Here is a 15,177-nt window from a genome sequence, read left to right as displayed (position 1 = left end):
ATTTCTAAGATCATCATGTTGGGTTTTTTTTTTTTTGTGCTAATATCCCATAGAATGCATCCACCATATTTTACTTATCCATCAGTAGGGAAAAAGACCTAAGTTTCTACCAACTCTCTGCTCGCATAAACTTGCATATTGTTTTAGGAATCTGTGCAATTAACTTCTCTGGGCCACGGGATATACATAAAAATAGTTTCATAAACATTCCCAGATTACTTTCTGGATGACTGAATTTTACATTCCTACTAACACAATTTATTCCTGTTTCTCCATATATTACATTGCTTGGTATGTCTGCACTTTAATTGGTTCTCTTTTATATTGAGGCAAAATTCACGTAACATAAAACTTAAATTTTAACCATTTTAAAGTGTATAATTCACTGGCTTTTACTATATTCACAAAGTTCTGCAACCATGACCACTATCATATTCCAGAACTTTTTTTTATCACTCCAAAAGGAAACCCATATCCATTAAAGAGTCATTCCCCATTCCACCCTCCTCCTGCTCCTGGCATTCACTCATCTGCTTTCTGACTCTATGGATTAGTGCATCCTGGACACTTCATATAAACAAGATCCTAGAATATGTGGTTTGTCTGCAGCTTCTTTCACTTAGCGTGTTTCCAAGGCCCGTCCTAGCTGTGGCATGTGTCAGTGCTTGATCCCTTTTGATGAATATTATATTACATGGATACAGCATACTTTATTTATTCAAAAGTTGGATATTTGTGTTATCCCCACTTTGGGACTATTATGAATAATGCTGCTTTGAATATTATTGTACAAGTTTTCATGTGAACATAGGTTTTCGGTTCTCTTGGGCTTATGCCCAGGAGTAGGTGTGTATTAGTCTAAGAAAGAACATTCTTATATTTGTACTATTAACCTCAGTCATAGCCCATGGCAGGATTTACTGGGCTATGCAGTCCCGGTTTCATCCTTTAGAGTCTCTACTCAAATCTGCCACTGGAGCAAAAGCAGCCACAGACAGTCTTTAAGCAGTGTTCCGATAAAACTTGATTCACAAGAGCAGGCATCGGGCTGCAGCCCCTGTGATAGAGCCAGCTGGGGTGAGTGGGGGACAATTTTAGCTCGGGTGGTCAGGGAAGGCGTCTCAGGAGGTGACGTCTGAACTGCCATTTGAGTGATGTGAAGCAGCCTCCCGGAGAAGAGAGCAGATTATAGACAGGCAGAGAAAGACCTAGAACAGCATATCCAGCCCACAGGGTAAGGAGTTTGGATTCTATTCTACGTCTGATGGGGGTAGAGTTGCCAGATAAAACACAGGGTGAGGCGGGCCACAGTGGCTCAGTAGGTAGAGTTCTCACCTGCCCTGCTGGGGACCCGAGTTCGATTTCCGGTGCCTGCCCATGAAAAAAAAAAACACCGGGTGCCCTGTTAAATCTGAATTTCACATGAACAATGAATAATTGTTTAGTATACGTATGTCCCAAGCAGTATTTGGAACAAATTATTCATTGTTTATCAGAAATTCAAATCTAACCAGGCTTGCTGTACTTTCATTTGTTAAACCCAGCCAAACTAGGTGGGATGCCCCTGAAGGAACATGAAGCAAAGGAATAAAATGGTCTAATTTAAGATTTCATAAGTAGATTTATTTATAACACCAAGAAAAATGTTAGATTGCAATAAATACGTTTGAGGATTCTGAGGCATATAAATAGGTTCCCGCAGCATTTAGGCAATCCATGGCACCAGTCTCCACCTAATAGTGAAAGCAATCGGGCGCACAGGGGCCAGACCACGCCCAGGGACCCAGGGGGCCATTTCCTTCACTCCTCCTTGGCGCAGTCCTGAAGTGTCCAGCGAGAACTTTGATGCCCAGCACTTCCTTCCATCCTCCCCACATGCCTGTGAGGAGAGAAGGCCAGGCCGGTGTGTCCGCAGCCCTTATGCCGATGGAGAAACGGAGGCTCAGAGAGGTAGAGTGGCCTACGCAGGGGCACCCAGAGGTGCTGGGTGGGCCAACTCAGATCTGATGACCGCAGAGCTGCATCCCCTCCGCCCGCTGCTGCCCCTTCTTCAGCACCTGCACCCCGGGTCCCGCCTGTCCACGCGGGGCACCTGCGGGATGGTCTGGGAGTCCGGGGCGGGCCGGGTCCCGGAGGGGCGGCCGCGGGGCTGGGCCCTGTCGTGCCTGCGCTGGAGCCGGGCGTGGAGGTGGCGGACCCTGCAAGCCTCCTGCGCTGGGAAGAAGGCAGCGGCGATGGCGTGCCGCAGGCGGCGGGCATAGGCGTCCAGGGGCGCGGTGCAGCCAGCCAGGAGCTGCAGGGCGCCCGCGGCCAGGGGCGCGGCCGTCGGGGGGCGCCGGGCGGGCAGCAGGCGGCAGGTGGCGGCGGTGCCGCGGAGCTCCCAGCGGTGGGCGCTGCGCGCCGAGAGGACGGGGCTCTCCGCCGGCTGTCGGCCGAAGAGGAAGGGGACGAAGGCCAGGACCGTGTAGGCCACCTGCGGGGAGGAGAAGCCTGTCAAAAAGGCGCGTTTGCCGAGAGGACGCACCCCACTGCCCGCCCTCCCCGCCTCCCATGGGCGCCCGCAGGGCTGGGCGGGCCCCACCTTCCCTGCCCCCAGCTGCAAATGGGCACAGAAATAACCTCCGCCTCCTGGGGCGTGGGGAGGATGGCATGGGATTCGAAGTCTGAGAGCACCCTTCAAGAGCTATTTCTCTGAGCACAATATTTCAGGAAAAAAAAAAAAAACAGAAAAGAAAAAAAATTAAGGCTTATGGGCATTTATTCCTGGCCAAGCCCTTTATGAATACTTTAGCTCCACTGTTCTATCAAATACGCACAGTACTATGAGGCCAAGCCCAGCTTGTTTCTCAACTAAGAGGTGGCGCGCCCAAGGTCATGGGTGGCAGGGAAGGTCAGGGGTCAGTCCCAGCCGAGTCCACCCCAGTATCCTGCTCCTAAGCTCTGCAGCGTCCCCGGGGTATGCTGGAGCAGGAAGGAAGGTGCTGGAGAGGCAGGGAGGGCAGAAGTAACCACTGGACGGTGGCGCCCAATTGCTTGGGTTGGACCTGGTGCCCGGGCACAGCACCCAGGGCTCGTGGTATTCTTAGAGATCCACGAAAATGTTTTAATTTCTTTTAAAGTCAGAAGTAAAAAAAAAAGAACTGTTAAGTGGAAGAACGTTTCAGTAGATAATATTAGTACATTTGTCTTTACACCAGTACAGTTATAAAATATAATTTTTTCCTTATTTTATGGAAGAAGGACCCACAGAGACAAAGATGTCCAGGACCCACGAGAATCACACTGTCGCTCTGGTTCTGCCACTTATGAGTTGGATGATTTGAGCAAGTTCCCTAACTTCTCTGAACTTTAGTATCTTCTGTAAAATGGTGATGCCAAGAAGAAGGTAATAATGATGATGGGTTATAAGTATCAAAATGTTGTGTGTGCCGCCTGAGGGTCCGTCTGACTTTGGCTAAGCCCCAACACTGACCTTCAGCTTAGTTACTGCACAGCTTTCCACACCTGGACTCCCCAGAGCCCAAACCCACACCTGAGGCCCCCACCCACCAGCCATACACCTCACCGAGAACCTCCAACTGGCCCCAAATGATATCTAACCCTCCCCACCACCCTCAGACCCCCCCCCCCCCAGTCCCTTTCCCCTTTGCACAAGTTGGCTCTAAACTAACCAATCTCTGTTTCCTCTGGGAGATCGAAACTCCAGCCCAGGGTTACAATAAAGCACAAACCTATCAGTCCCTCTGGCTCTGCCTGTGCGCTCCCTGCCTGCTGGTGGAGACACCTGTGTTTGTTTGAATCTGTTAAACACCCCAGAAAAGCCATGTTTTAATCCTTATCCAGTCTTGGGGAGCAGCTTTCTTTTAATCCTGATTCCATAAGGTAGGGTACAGAAATCTTTTGATTCGAGTATCTGCACGGAAACATAATGCTCCCAATTGTGGGTGTGGCTTTTTGATTAGATAGAGTATGACCCGCCTGTTCAGGGTGGGTCTTGATTAATTCACTGGAGCCCTTTAAAAATGGAAGATTAGTTCACTGGAGCCCTTTAAAAACGGAACTCTCAGATGCAGACGCTTGGAGAACAGTGGCTGCAGAGCCAACATGAGACCCAGACATTTGGAGATGCTTGGAGCGCTGACAGAGCAGATGCCCAGACAGGCAGAGCCCAGCAGACGGCACCAGGCCAGAAGTCAGAGTTGTGTCCCGGAGGAGCTAAGTGAAGGCCTATAGATGCTTAGAGTGGAAACCACTGGCATCAGATCCTGGAAGCAACAGAACCAGGAACTAGGACCCGCAGGCTCCGGCCACCTGCCTTTCCAGCTGATGGAGGTGTTCCGGACGGCGTCGGCCTCTGTTGAGTGAAGGTAACTTCTTGTTGGTGCCTTAATTGGGACATTTTCACAGCCTTAGAACTGTAAACTTGTAATGCACCAAGTTCCCTGTATAAAGCCATTCCATTTCTGGTATATCGCATTCTGGCAGCTTAATAAACTAACACACGACCCAGGCCTCTCTCGCTTCCCACCAACCCCTCATGGCACCTGCCTCTCCCTGGGACCTGTGAGTAATGAGCTACGTTTTCTTACGTACTATGGCTTGGTTTCCCATCGCATCACACCCGGCCTCCACCCAGACACAAATTTAAAATCCAGCTTCACTAATTCGAGACAACATGTGCTTGTCTTCAGTCATGGCAGTTGACAGTGCTGTGCCGGCATGAGCTGTCACGCTCATGTCAATCCAGGTACGTGCACCGCATGGAGTTGGCCGTTCAAAATGTCTTCAAATCTGTCCTGCTGTGACTCAGTACACAGCCGACTGCACGCTCCAAAAGGCGAGGAAAGGGCCGCGGACCCAACACGCTGTAGTGAGGAACGACCCTCATTCCACGCTTTCTTGTTGCTTCACCCCATGGCAGAAGCACCGACAGAGCAGATGCCCAGACACAGGCAGAGCCCAGCTGACGGCACCGTGTGCTTTACCACGGGGACACAGGGCTGGGTCGCGTGGTTCCTCTCACACAGGCATGCGAGGACAGCCTGCCCCACGCCACGTGGCTCCACGGAAGGCAGGGGAAATTTAAGACGCTCAGAAGAGATGAAAGAATATTAAGACCAAGAGGGGCTGGGGTGGCCACTTCTCGCCTCCTGAGAGGATGGAGAGAATGCCAGCCTCACCGCCTCCAAGGTGGGTGTCAGGGGCTGGGAAGGAAATGCTAGAGACAATAGAGGAGCATCTTGGAAGCTCTGGGCACGACACTGTGTGAAAGAGTCATAGATGCTGATGCGTTGGCCAAAGGGTCCTTCAGATGCATCAGGAGCAAATGTGAGGAGGTTTTAGAAAAATCTTCACCCGGTGATTTCTCTATTTTTCTTTTGTTGTATACATGAGAAATATATGATAAAACAAATCTATCTATGCTAAATAAGGCCAAGTGAACTATTAAGCTGTTGAAATAAAAAATCTAAGTGATAAGAAAGCAATGTGTCATTGTTTAATCGGCAACCTTTTCTTTCCTCGTAATACTTAGACTGAGGGTGTGACTGGCAGTGGATGATACCTTACGTTTGGTAAAATACAGGACACCAGGTCACCCTCTGAGAATAATGCCTGGCACACTTCTTTACTGTGAGAAATGCATTTTACAGCCCCTTCCAAGCACAGATTATATTGTAATTGAAGAAAAACTTCATGAAACATGACTTTATCACCTAAAATATGTTCTGATAATTTTCTAGTCCATTTTCTTTCATTAAGAAATAAAGCTGGCCATGATCTCTAAATTGATTTTGTGCAATTTGAAAACACTTTCCCAGCGTAATATAAGCATTCGATAAATATTGGCTATTAATATCATTAGCTCAAAGTCTGACACTTTGATGTTTCATGCAACAGACTTTTGTATGAGGTTTTCACCATTAAAAATAAAAAGATTTGTGGCAAAAGATTGGAAACCACATTTCTTGATAAGAGTTCAACAAATGATATGTGTTAAGGGCTCTATAGGAAATATTTTAGGCTTTGCATACGGGTAACTAACCAGGTTTGCCTTTGTAGAGCTAAAGCAGGCACAGATGAGAAAATAGGAGATGTAAAGGAAGGGGCGTGGCTGTTCAATAAAACTTTATTTACATAAACAGGAAACCAGCAGGGTTGGCCCGCTGGATGCAGTTTGCAACCCCTGACAGAGACCATTCCTGAGGTCTCTTCTAGTCTGATGCGTACAAATTAGAGTTTTTAATAATAGTCACCATTTATTAAAATCTCTGGCATATTCTAGTCTGTTAGCTGCTGGAATGTAATATAACAGAAATGCAATGACTTTTAAAAAGGGGAATTTAGTAAGTTGCTAGTTTCCAGATCTAAGGCTGAGAAAATGTCCCAATTAAAACAAGTCTATAGAAATGTCCAATCTAAGGCATCCAGGGAAAGATACCTTGGTTCAAGAAGGCTGATGAAGTTCAGGGTTTCTTTCTCAGCTGGAAGGGCACATGGTGAACATGGTGTCATCTGCTAGCTTCTTCTCCTGGCTTCCTGTTTCATGAAGCTCCCTGGGAGGCATTTTCCTTCTTCATCTCCAAGTGTCACTGGCTGGTGAACTCTGCTTCTCGTGGCTGTGTCATTCTACTCTGCTCTCTCTGAATCTCTCTTTCTCCAAAATGTTTCCTCTTTTATAGGACTCCAGTAAACTAATCAAGACCGACCCCAATGGGTGGAGACACGCCTCTACCTAATCCAGTTTACCAACCACTCTTGACTGAGTCACATCTCCAGGGAGATGATCTGATTACAGTTTCAAATACACAGTACTGAATAGGGATTAGAAGAAACGGCTGCCTTCACAAAATGGGATTAGGATTAAAGCACGGCTTTTCTAGGGGGCATACATCCTTTCAAACCAGCACGCACATCATGACGCTCAGCTGGTACTTTTATAGACTTAATCGCACTGAGCCCCACAGCAGCCTTGTAGGGTCAGGAGGATGGATCCAATCCCTAAAATGGGGACAACAAGGCTGTGACTCTCTGCCACTTGTTTAAAGGGTGACCTTGGGAGGCAAGTTACTTGAACTTCTCTGGGTTTCAGTATCCTTCAGTATCCTCACCTCCAGGGTGGGTGAGGGCAGAGCCCACCTGGCAAGATTCCCTTTTGGGGACCGAGTGGGAATTCCTCTCATGAATTCCTTTTGGGAACTTCACTGATGGATGCCCCAAGCCCCCACGGCTTATCCCAGGAGGGGTACGACTCGAGGGCAAGTAAAATTTCATTGCAAATCAAGGGTTTAGTGGACCCCACCCCTCTCCCCACCACCTGCACCCCCCCGGCGCCCTCCACACTGCCGACCCCTCTCCCTGTGCCCGCACTTACGTCGTACTTGGCACTGAGCGTGACGGGCACGGTGGGCAGCTGCTGAGCCCAGGCCACGGCTGCTTGTGCCAGGAGGAAGGTCACGCGGTCCGCGGCGGCCGTCACCGCCGTGGCCACCAGGAGGGGGGTCAGCAGCCCCAGCCTCAGCAGGCAGCGCAGCAGCTCGTCCTGGGACAGCCCGGGCCGGGTGGCCCGCAGCAGCCAGACCGGAGGGGTGGCCACCAGGTGCGTGGCCCGGGCCTCCGCCAGCCGCCGCTCCAGCCGCCGCGTGGCGTAGCAGTTGTCGAAGCGCAGGTCGGTCAGGTAGCGATGGAGGTACCAGGCCGACTCCCCCAGGAGGCCCAGCACAAAGGCCCCGGCGACCAGCCGCTGGGCGCCCAGGGCTGCTGCCCGGGCCAGGGACTCCAGGCCAGAGAAATCCTCTAAGACCTGCTCAGAGGCCCTGAGCATGTGCCGCCGGAAGGCAGAGCCATTGCCCTGAACCTCGAAGGTCAGGCCGCGGCCGCCCACCCGGTCCACAGGGCCCAGCACCCGGGATGCCATGTGCAGGTGGTGGGTGGTGTTGAGCAGACTCTCCAGGGAGCCCTCGGTGACGCAGCGCAGCACCCGCCCGGCTGCGCCCACGTTGGCCAGCACGTTGGGCACCACGGTGACGGCCAGGGTGGCAGCGCTGTAGGACAGGAGCAGCCGGCGGCCCTGCTCCGTGCCCAGGGTGGGCACGCTGAGCGCAAACAGGCAGCGGGCTGGGGGCACGAGGCTCAGGCCCAGGAAGAGTAGGAGGCCACAGACCACGGGCCCCACAGCCGAAGGTCCCAGAGGGTAAAGCAGGGAGGACTCCAGCCAGTGGTGAGTCAGGCTGGTGGCAGAGGCTGCAAGGACTGCGCACAGGAAGAGCTGGATCAGCAGCTGGCTGGGGCTGACCGGTACGGGCCGGGAGAAGGCAATCCAGGAGGCCTGCAGGGAGGCAAGGGCCTTGCAGAGTCCCAAGTGCCAGAACTTCCACCTGCACACAAGGAAATTGGGGGGAACCTGGGTCAGGGGCTGGAGTACCTGCCCAGTCCTCCTACCCCTAGCCCTCTGCCTGCTACAGGTTCCAGCGGCAGGTGGGCTTCCTAGGTGGACCAGAGCATCCACCCCATATCTGCACGACCCAAGCTGGACTGGGAAGAGTCTTCCCTAGTGTGCTGGTTTGAAAGGAAGTATGCCCCCTAAGAAAAGCCATGTTTTAATATAAATCTCATTTCTTAAAGGTAGAATAATCCCTATTCAGTACTGTATATTTGAAACTGTAATGAGATCATCTCCCTGGTTGATGTGATTTAGTCAAGAGTGGTTGTTAAACTGGATTAGGGGATGACATGTCTCCACCCATTTGAGTGGGTCTTGATTAGTTTCTGAAGTCCTATAAAAGAGGAAACATTTTGGAGATTCAGAGAGACTCAGAGAGAGAGCAGAGAATGCTGCAGCACCATGAAGCAGAGAGTCCACCAGCCAGTGACCTTTGGAGATGAAGAAGGAAAATGCCTCCCGGGGAGCTTCATGAAACAGGAAGCCAGGAGAGAAAGCTAGCAGATGATACTGTATTCACCATGTGCCCTTCCAGCCGAGAGAGGAGCCCTGACTGTGTTCGCCATGTGCCTTCTCACTTGAGAGAGAAACCCTGAACTTCATCGGCCTTCTTGAACCAAGGTATCTTTCCCTGGATGCCTTTGATTGGACATTCCTATAGACTTGTTTTAATTGGGAGATTTTCTCAGCCTTAGAACTAGCAACTCATTAAATTCCCCTTTTAAAAAGCCATTCCATTTCTGGTATATTGCATTCTGGCAGCTAACAAACTAGAAGAGATTTTGGTACCGGAGAGTGGGGTGCTGCTGCTGCAGTTTACAAATACCAAACATGTTGGAACAGCTTTTTGAATGGATAAAGGGAAGATTTTGGAAGAGTTGTGAGAAGCTTGATAGAGAAGGCCTAGAATGCTTTGGAGAGACTATTGGTAGAAATGTGGACTCTAAAGATACCTCTGATGAGGCCTTAGAAAGAAATGAGGCACGTGTTATTGGAAACTGGAAGGAAGGTGATCCTTGTTTTAAAATGGCAGATAATCTGGCAAAGTTGACTAATGGTATTGGTTGGAAGGCAGATTTTAAAAGCCATGAACTTGGATATTTAGCAGAAGAGATCTCCAAATTAAATGTCGAAAGTGCAGTCTGGTTTCTCCTCACAGCTTATAGTGAAATGCGACAGGAAAGAGATAAGCTGAAAACTGAACTCTTGAGTAAAAAGAAACCAGAAATTGAGGTCCCGGAAAATTCTGGGTCTACAGAAAGGGAGACTACAGAGTATAGTGTGGATTTAACCAAATGTGGAACCAGTCAGCCATTTCAGAGAAAGTCAGGATTGGACATGGCGTTATCCAGGAAAGATTTGTGGAAACTCCTTATGTCTGATGGGCATGATCCAAGGCTACTGCATAGAAAGCCAACGAGAGGGCTGTGGGACCTGTATAAACAGAGCCGCTGCCAGTCTGGACTGGGGGGTTCAGAGAAGGGACACATTGGAGGAAAAGTAACTTCAGAGGCAAAACCGTGGAGGCTGAGGTCTGAAGTCAGGAAGCCTCGGACCAGGAGAGTGGACCCACCCAAGCCTGTGGAGAGGGTGAGTTTGCCCCAAAGGCAGAGGATGGGCCTTCCACCTCATTGCACTGGAAGAGTCATGCCGCCTCAGGCCTTGGAGAGGGTGAAGCACGTTTCTTGGGGTTGGGGGAGAGCCTGGCTGCCACCACATGGAGGGGCTGAGCGTGTGCCCCGGAGATGGCAGAGAGCCCGGGTGCGGCCCCAATGCTTGGAGAGGGTGGAGCCCAGAGAAAGGTGGTCTCCCCAATATCCCCTAAGGTTGCATTCAGAGAGAGGCAGGCATAGGCATTTGGAAAGGGTGGGACTGCCACTTTCTAAAGCCTTGAGGATAAATGAGTCTCAAACTTTGAAATCTAATGGACTTTGCCCTGCGGTTTTTCGAAACTGTATGGGTCCGGTGACCCCTGTGTTCCTTCCTCCCTATGGAAATGTGTCTCTGTATCGTGTGAATGTTCCTCCTTTATATGTTGGCAGCAAATAACTTGCTATGAGTTTTCAAAGGTCCAGAGCAAATGGAGAAAATTTTGCCTTAGGACAGATCATGTCTGTAACTGACTTGATGAGATTTTATACTGTCTCTAATTTTGTACTTCATCGTATTGCTACTGATAGGTTTAAGGATTTCTGATGTTGTTATGAAATTAATGTATTTTGTATATGTTGAAAACATGTCTTTTTTAGGGGCCAGAGGGTGGAATGTGCTGGTTTGAAAGGAAGTATGCCCCCTAAGAAAAGCCATGTTTTAATATAAATCCCATTTCTTAAAGGTAGAATAATCCCTATTCAGTACTGTATATTTGAAACTGTAATGAGATCATCTCCCTGGTTGATGTGATTTAGTTAAGAGTGGTTGTTAAACTGGATTAGGGGATGACATGTCTCCACCCATTTGAGGGGGTCTTGATTAGTTTCTGAAGTCCTGGAGGGCTTGAAGAGACTGTTGGTATAAATGGAACCACCGCCAATCTTGACAAAGGAGGACACAAAAGGGAGAGTTTGGAGTTTGCAGAGTGAGAACCATGGATGTTCGGGTCTGAAGCCAAGAAACCTCGGCCAGGAGAGTGGACCCACCTGTATGCGTGGAGAGGGTGAGTTTACCCTGAAGGGCGAAGATGAGTCTCCTCTCTCATTGCAGTGGAAGAGTTGTACAGCCTCAGGCCTTGGGAAAGGTGTAGCACGCTCCTTGGGGGACTGGGAGAGCCTGGCTGCCACCATGTGGAGGGGTTGAGCGTGTGCCCCAGAAATGGCAGAGAGCCCAGGGGTGGCCCTGATGCCTGGAGAGAGTGGAGCCCAGAGGTGGTCTCCTCGATGTTCCCCGAGGTTGATTTGGAAAGAGGCCGGCCACTGCATAGGCCCTTGGAAGGGGTGGGACTGCCACTTTCTAAAGCCGAAGGATGAATGACTTTCAGACTTTGAGATCCCACGGCGCTTGCCCTGCAGGTTTTACATCTGTGTTTCTTTCAATTTCTCCCTATGGAAATGAAAATCTGTATCCTGTGAATATCCTCCTTTGCATATTGGCACTGGACTTGTTTTGAGATTCACGGGTCCACAGCCAGAAGAGAATATTTTGCACCTGTTTAAGGTGATGTGAGTAGTTGCCAAGTTGACAAGGGGTGGACATGTGGTAGTTAGATTCAGTTGTCAACTTGGCCAGGTGAAGGCACCTAGTTCTGTTGCTGTGGACATGAGCCAATGGTAGGTGAATCTCATCTGTTGCCAATTACATCTGCAGTTGGCTAGGAGGCGTGTCTGCTGCAATGAGTGACGTTTGACTTAATTGGTTTGTGCTTAAATGGGAGAACGCAACGTAGCACAGCCTGAGCAGCTCGGCATTCCTCATCTCGGCACTCGCAGCTCAGCCCAGGCCTTTGGAGATGGAGAAAGAAATCACCCCGGTGAAAGTTGTTGGAACCCAGGGGCCTGGAGAGAAGACCAGCAGAGACCATCCTGTGCCTTCCACGTAAGAAAGAACCTCAGTGGAAAGTTAGCTGCCTTTCCTCTGAAGAACTAACAAAATAAATCCCCTTTTATTGAAAGCCAATCCGTCTCTGGTGAGTTGCATTCTGGCAGCTAGCAAACTAAAACACCTAGGATTCTTCTCAGTGGATTGTCAGGGACAGGCCCAGTTTCTGTGCAGTTCCTGAGGGTGTGGGGATGGAAGTCTGAAGCACCTGAGTTCATGATTAGCCTTTTGAGGACAGCTGGTCCAAGAGAATGAAGCAATCATGGAGGGAAGTGCAGAAGAAAGAGAGGGGGAAGGGACTGTGCCACCTGGATGCAGTCGTGGTGGCCCGCTGTGTGAATCTGATGTTCCCTTCTTTACGAACCTCGGTTTCTCTTCTGTGATTGGGGTGGGGCTGGACCAGTCAGCTTTGAGGGAGGCTTCTGCCCTGTCTGAGACAGTTTCCTAGCTACCATCCTTAAATGTATTCATTCAGCAAATGTTTACTAAGCAACTACTATGTGCCGTTGGAGACAGGCATGACTAAGACAGATCAAAGTCCCTGCCCTCGCAGAGCTTACGTGGAAGAGTGGTGGCGAGGAGGAAGTGAGAAGAGGTTGGGGTTGGGTATCTTTTGTAGATAGGGCTAGCAAGATTTGCACAGATTGGCTGTGGGCTGTGAAGGAGAAGAGTCAGGATGACAATGAGATTTTGTGTCTGAGCAATCCCTAGGGGCCATTTCCTGAGATGGGAAATCTGGGGGTGGAAGAGGTTAGAGTGGAGGGAAGGGAGAAGGAGAGGAGGAAATCCATTTGGAACCCCTAAATTTGCGCTGATGCATAGATGCCAGTCTAGACATTCGCTAGAGCTGTCAGGTGTGTGGTTGACCCACAAGTGTGGCATTTGGAAGCGAGGCGAGGCTGGAGACCCACAATGGTGAGGTGTGCCCTATAGATGATGGGATCAAAGCCGGGTCTGAATTATAGAGGGTGATATTCAAAGCCCTGGTATAGGACGGGGCTCCTCAAGAGGAAGAGAGAGATCCAGGATGGAGCCCAGGGGCCCTCCAGGGTTCCGAGTTGGGAAATGCAGAGTTACCCGCAAAGAAGACAGTGCCAGGCCATGTAGTGCTGTGGAGGAGGCCAAGGAAATAACGTGTTTTAAGAAGGAGGCAGTGATCAAATAGCCAATGCTGCTGAAGGGTCAGGGGAGACGAGGACTGAGCAAGGACTGTTGGGTTTAGCCATGTGGGGGTCACTGGTGGCTTTGACAAAGGCAGTGTGGGTGGCATGCTGGGCAGAAGCCTAGGCAGCGTCTGTCCGGGAGAGAAATGGGAGACACAAGTACAGATGGCTCTTTTGAGTGATTTTTTCAGGAAAAGGAGCAGAGAACAGAGCAGCAGCTGGAAGGGGCAGTGGAGTCAAGAGACTGCATTTAAGATGGGAGAAATTCAGCCTGTTTGCAGGTGGGGAAGATCCAGTCGAGAGGGGGACACAGTGTCGATGCAGGGACCATGCCAGGTGCCTAGGACAGCGCCTGGCATGCAGTGGGCTCGTCAGAAATATCTGTGGACAGCGGAGTGGACAGCTGAGTCTGTGTGCCCAGGCCAGTGGGAACAAGAGTGTAGGAGGTGATGGATGCCTGAAAACAAAGGTGAAGGCATAAAATGGTTGTCTAGGAAAGTGGGAGAGCAAACGAACAAAGGAGATAATACACCTGCTGGGCGGCACGAAGAAGCCAGTTGAGGTTAGAGGCCATGACTTTTAAGTGAGAGCAGGCATGCAGTTATATGGCTGTGGGGCAGGGAGGACGGCTGGGAGGTGACTGCTCTGCTGGTTGCAGGCAAAGCCCCTGACTTCTTCACTAGCCTCGCTCTGAGGGGTGGACACTTGAATGGGCCTAGCAACTCAGAGAACCACAGGCCCTTGAGCACAGGGCAGGGACTGGCACCTCATTCAAGCTGGGCCAACGAGAGCTTGCATTGGAGCTGTGCTAAAACTATTGAGAAAGAACTGCTCTGTCACCTGGAGAGCCAAGCTGGGAGGAGGGTGCTTGGGACTTTGGGGGGGCACCACATAGCATGAGCTGCCTGTGATGAAGACAAGACAGAGGCAGAGCTCAGAAACAAGATGGAAGATTCCCGAGGGCATCTCTCGAGTCCCTGGATCCAACCATGCCTGAAGTCCAGATGCATCCTGGAACATTCTATGCATGGGCCAGAAAAATCTTCTTTTTCAAAAAACTGGTGTGAGATGAATTTTTGTCATTTGCAACAAAAGGAGTCTTGACTACTACTAAAGGAACCTTTGTCATGGGGTTTCTGTGATGATAAAAGGAAACAATGCACACAAAGCATGTTATACATTGCCTGGCATGTGGGAAGGACCCTATAAAATTGTGCTATTTATTACTATTACTGCTTATTACTGTTACTATCATTACTACTATCATTATTAAAATGTTTAATGGGATACTCTGTACCAGGCTCTGTGGACACAAAACTGAATTAAGCCATAGTTCAGACACTTGAGAAGTTCACCGTCTAACTGGGAGACTTAGATCATTAGAGTTTAGCTTGGTGAGGGAAGAGATCTCAGAATGGTACCTCTGGGCCTGGGCTGGGGTTGGGTAGGAGGAGAGTGACCGAACTATACCTAGGAGAGTCAGGAAGGCTTCCTGGAAGAGGTGGCATCAGAGCAGGGGCTGGAAGGACAAGTGTCAGTTCCCAGGCAGGGGAGGGAGTGTGGGCAACCCCGACAGAAAGGACAGCACAAGGGAAGGTGAGCTCTGACCACCAGGATACAGGGAGCTGGGAGATTAGCACAGTGGGGAACTCTAGTGTGTGTGTGTGTGTGTGTGTGTGTGTGTGTGTGTGTGTGTGTGTGTCCGTCCCTGAGTGTGCGTTACTGCCCCCATTTGAATATAAGGAAGCTGTACATCACAGTCCAGATTTCTAGATTCTCTGGAGAAATCGGAGGTTCTTGTTTGGCATCCCCTCCCTCACCAAAGGTGGCTGGAGCTGAGGGTGCACGGACACGGGTGCATGGCCTCCAGCCAGAGCTCCCCACCCACCGAGGGCGGGGCCACGTGCCCAGCGCCCCGTGCCCTCACACAGGTACACCCCCTTCTTGGCCCCTGAAGGCATTTGAATTTGGTACTAGACACCCCCTCCTACTTAGATACTTAGTATTTGGAACACGGCAAATGTTTAAATAGTAGCTAAT

At 50.2% G+C, this 15,177-nt stretch overlaps 1 protein-coding gene across 1 annotated transcript; it reads right to left on the bottom strand.

Annotated features, from left to right (window-relative positions):
- Positions 1 to 1,800: 1,800 nt before the first annotated feature.
- On the bottom strand, positions 1,801 to 14,998 carry OCSTAMP (osteoclast stimulatory transmembrane protein). The gene is made up of 4 exons (XM_077156541.1): positions 14,958 to 14,998; positions 7,373 to 8,375; positions 2,058 to 2,473; positions 1,801 to 1,879 (listed from the first exon to the last, which is right to left on the bottom strand). The coding sequence occupies exons 1-4, from the start codon at positions 14,996 to 14,998 to the stop codon at positions 1,801 to 1,803; spliced, it is 1,539 nt and encodes a 512-aa protein (XP_077012656.1).
- Positions 14,999 to 15,177: the final 179 nt, after the last annotated feature.

Source organism: Tamandua tetradactyla, chromosome 1 (genome assembly GCF_023851605.1).
Source record: "Tamandua tetradactyla isolate mTamTet1 chromosome 1, mTamTet1.pri, whole genome shotgun sequence".
Taxonomy (NCBI): Eukaryota; Metazoa; Chordata; class Mammalia; order Pilosa; family Myrmecophagidae; genus Tamandua; species Tamandua tetradactyla.
Note: the sequence above shows the minus strand (reverse complement) of the source record. Positions and strands in the feature narration are given on the sequence as shown.